The sequence below is a fragment of the Acomys minous genome (assembly GCF_964271855.1).
Source record: "Acomys minous genome assembly, chromosome: 14".
Classification (NCBI taxonomy): domain Eukaryota; kingdom Metazoa; phylum Chordata; class Mammalia; order Rodentia; family Muridae; genus Acomys; species Acomys minous.
Genome location: NC_140496.1, coordinates 48,624,493 through 48,628,529, shown reverse-complemented (window position 1 = coordinate 48,628,529; position 4,037 = coordinate 48,624,493). Strand labels below are relative to the sequence as shown.

The 4,037-nt window shown below is 50.9% G+C and overlaps 1 protein-coding gene across 1 annotated transcript; it reads right to left on the bottom strand.

Annotated features, from left to right (window-relative positions):
• Nucleotides 1–1,345: 1,345 nt before the first annotated feature.
• On the bottom strand, nt 1,346–3,619 carry POU4F2 (POU class 4 homeobox 2). The gene is made up of 2 exons (XM_084757529.1): nt 3,226–3,619; nt 1,346–2,804 (listed from the first exon to the last, which is right to left on the bottom strand). Exons 1-2 carry the CDS (start codon nt 3,523–3,525, stop codon nt 1,863–1,865), a joined length of 1,242 nt encoding a protein of 413 aa, XP_084613655.1. The 5' UTR covers nt 3,526–3,619; the 3' UTR covers nt 1,346–1,862.
• Between the last annotated feature and the right edge of the window lie 418 nt (nt 3,620–4,037).

Below are 4,037 nucleotides of genomic sequence, written 5' to 3'. Positions count from 1 at the left end.
GCCACTCTCTGTGTTTCTGCCTTTGAAAAGAATCACCACCAAAATAATTCCCACATAAATGATTAAAAAAACAGCATCACATTTTAAAAGTCATTTAATATTAATAGCATATTTTAATGAAAAAAAGCAGCATACTTTGCCAGTAAAACATTAAAATCATCTCTTCCATGAAGGACAATCAAACAACACCCAAAATAACTTAATACATTACTATAGTAAATAATCCATTAACAAAAACAATAAAACAGATCATATACAGAACTTAGGACTTTTGAGAGCATCAAATGGGTCAGCAATTACAGCAAATCTTGTAAGAATATATCTATATGTGCATCATTTTGAATGAAATATTTACAATAGATAAGGTACCAGTCGCTGTGTACCCATTTTTGTATGTGCGCTCCAAAGGAATTCTACGAAACAATGTGAATTTACAAACAGTGCACTGTCTTTCTTATAGTTCAAATTTGTTCTTTTTTTCCCCTACAAACAAACCTCCTAAAAAGGAAAAACTGAAGGATTCCCTATAAATGTCAAAATGTAGCAACAAAGCATTTGAAAACTGGACGGTTGAAATACCTTGGTGAGATCTTAGAATCCAGCAGAGTAAGCACCAAGTGGCAAATGCACCTAAGGCTGGAAAAGGATAAACTGATCATCAGTCATGCTTGCAACTGCTTCTCTTCTGTCACAGGCGTGTAAGTGTGTGTCTGTGTGTAGGCATGTAAGTGTGAGTGAAAGAATGCATGTGTCATGGGGGACAATGTGGGAATCCCCATTAAATATGTAAGGAAGTAAACAAGACTTTGGACAGTGAGTCAGGTCGACACGATTAAGACATCCATTACCAAGTGTCAGCTCACAAATCAGAACACTACCAGTTAAAAACAAAGGGGGAAAAAAACGATCTTCATTCAAAGTGAGAATATACAACTAGGCCAAAGAGAACACAGTCTAAGAGAGAAGCTGTAGAAATCCAGTAAACTCATCATACCAAAACCAAAAAATAAAATATATATTTTTTTGTTTCAGCATCACTAGCTATACGTATCCCCCGGTTTTATTTTCAGACTAAAGAAGTTTAATTAATTAGGATGTGCACAAAATTAAGTTGCCAGAGATAAATTAATAATTTACAGAGGGTTGTTCGGCAATAATCTAATAATAGCTGTCAAGATCAGTGAACACAGCAGGCGCAACTCCTTCTGTAAGTATTAACACTTCAGAGAAGGAAGAAAGCGATAAGAACCACGATAAAAATATATATATATATATAATATACAGTGTAAATGCAGAAAATCTGCCATCTTTTTTAAAATTCAAAATACTTTAAAGATGTCTCTATCATAGCACATTAAGTACCAACTCTAGCTTCGAGTTTCAGTCCTGAATCAATTTCTACTTCTGAAAAATAGCTGTAAAGTGTACTTTTAAACGTGAACAAGGGTGCCGCCTGTAAGAATAGAAACAAATCTTACTTGCTTGTTCTTACGGGGATTTTCAAAAGCGTGTCCCTCGCCTTCCCGCTGACAGCCAGCTCCACGCTTCCTCAGATGAAGCCGAGCAGCCCAGGCGCGGCTTAAAGGGGACAACTCTGCTACAACTTGACAAATTCCCTTTTTGTTTGCTTTTTTGTTTGTTTGTTTGTTTGTTTGTTTGTTTTGCCTTTCTTTACTTCGCGGAACAGGTTCACATTCCTTCTGACTTAGGCTCAGCTGCTCGCTGCTTTGCTCCTGGCTTGTTCTGGGTTCACATTTACCAGAATTGTGTCGGATAGCCAAAGTCGACAGAAAAGAGGCGGAAGAGAAGAGGAGGAAGAGAAGAGAGGACGAAGGAGAAGAGCAGTTCCTGGAGAAGGGTCCCTAAATGCCAGCGGAGTATTTCATTCTCTTCTGTTTCTGCCTCTGGTTGCAGAACCAGACACGCACCACGTTTTTCTTGAGGTCCAGCTTCTCAGCGATGGCCGCGATCTTCTCGGACGAGGGCCTCGGCTGGATGGCGAAGTAGGCTTCCAGCGAACGCTTCTCCGGCGCCGCGATAGAGGTGCGCTTGCGCTTCTTCTCCGCGCCGTTGAAGAGCTCCGGCTTGGTGAGCTTCTCGCGATGGGATTTCTCAGCTTCCTCCAGCCACGCCTGCAGGATGGGCTTGAGCGCGATCATGTTGTTGTGCGACAGCGTGAGAGACTCGAACCTACAGATGGTGCTCTGGCTGAGCGAGCCCACGCCCGGGATCTTGAGGTTGGCTAGAGCCGAACCCACATCTGCCTGGGTCACTCCCAGCTTGATGCGTCGCTGCTTGAAGCGCTCGGCGAATGCCTCCAGGTCCCGCGGGTCTGCATCCACGTCGCTCATGCAGCCCATGTGCGAGGGTAGCCCGTGTGCGTGGGCCATGCTCAGGGCTGCCTGGTGCATGGGGTTCATGGTGGCCATGTGCGGTGCGTGAGCCGGAGTTGATACTACCGTGCCGTCTGGACCAGCCATGGCTCCCAGGGCCAGCCCGGGGCTCAGGTGCTCCAGCAGCTCGCCCTCCAGTGCCTGGTGCGGCTGGTGGTGATGGTGATGATGGTGGTGGTGGTGGTGGTGGGTGCCGGCCAGGGCAGACGGGTGAGAGATGGGCACAGATGAAGAGGAAGCCGAGGACGTGCACGGGATGGTGTTCATGGTGTGGTAAGTGGCGTCCGGCTTGAAGGGGCTGTGGTGGGGCGGGTGGTGGTGGTGGCTCTTACTCTGGGAGACGATGTCCACGGCGGCCAGAGCCTCGGCACGGGCCAGCAGACTCTCATCCAGCCCGCCGAATATATTGCTCTGCAATTGTAAGTAGAAGGCACACATTACGCTCAGCAGGGAATTGTGCGCGCTCTCTCCGGAAGCCCCGGCCCAGGGCTCGCCACCGCCAACGCGCCTACAACATTCCCAGAACGTTAAAATAATAATAACGACAATGATCCTGAAACTCGGCTGCGAGAAAAAGATGGGAAGCCTCCACAAGAAGCCAGGATGCAGGGGGAGGAAAGTGAACCGCAGACAACACAACACAACACGCGCACAGGCAGCATCCCAGGTCATAAAAATTAATATGAAAGGCAAGACCCTCTGAATACTTAAGAGAGGGGGGATTGGTTGGAGGTGTGGGGTGATTTGCTGCGCAGACATGAAAAAAACATCAAGCAGATAAAGGAGGCTGTCAAAATGTGCCTTTAAGCAGTGATTATGCAGACATACGCACCGGTGGGGTTGGAAGACAAGCTCTCCGCATCGCCTCCGAGCCCCCGCCGCCGCCGCCTCCGCCGCCGCCGCCGCTGCCGCTGCTGCTGGAACTGCTGCTCCGGCCTCCGCCACCGCCGCCACCGCCGCCGCCGCCGCCGCCAGCGTTGCTGGAGCTGCTGGGGGAACTGGCCGAGGGCGCCGTGGGCGCAGAAGAACCCGGGGAGGCGCTGTGCAGCGCCGAGTACTTGGGCTCCACGTGCAGGCTGCCGGTGTGAGGCATGCTGAACGCCTGCTTGCTGTTCAGGGACATCATCATCATCTTCCCTTGCGCGGCGCGCTGGTTGCTGGCGCACTCTGGTCCCAGCTACCCGGGCCCACCCGCGGGAGGAGCGGTGGGGACAGCACTGCAAAGTTGTGCCTAGCCGCCACGGCCTCCCGGCTCTGCTCTCCCAGTCCTGGCGGTTAGCTTCGCCTGCTAGGTCTGTCTGAGCTGTTGCCCTGCTCTGGGTGGCGCTGACTTCAGACCTCAGCGCCCCAAAGTGCACTAGCTCGACTAGGTCGTGGAGTTATAGTCCCCGTCTTCCCGCGCCTGCCCCCTGCCAGCCCTCCCCACTCCTTCCTTCCCCCGCCCTCTCCTGCCAAGAAGCACTGGCTCTGGGTGGGTTTCTCCCTCGGCTCCCCCCAGGCTCTGTTCCTTTCGATTCTCCCTGCACCCTCCCCTCTGGCTCTGCTACGGGACCTGCTGCCTTCCCTGCCCCGGCACCCGCCCTGCTGCTACCACCCCTACCCCACACCTGCAACTCCTGCTTCCAAACGCGCCCCAGTTCAACC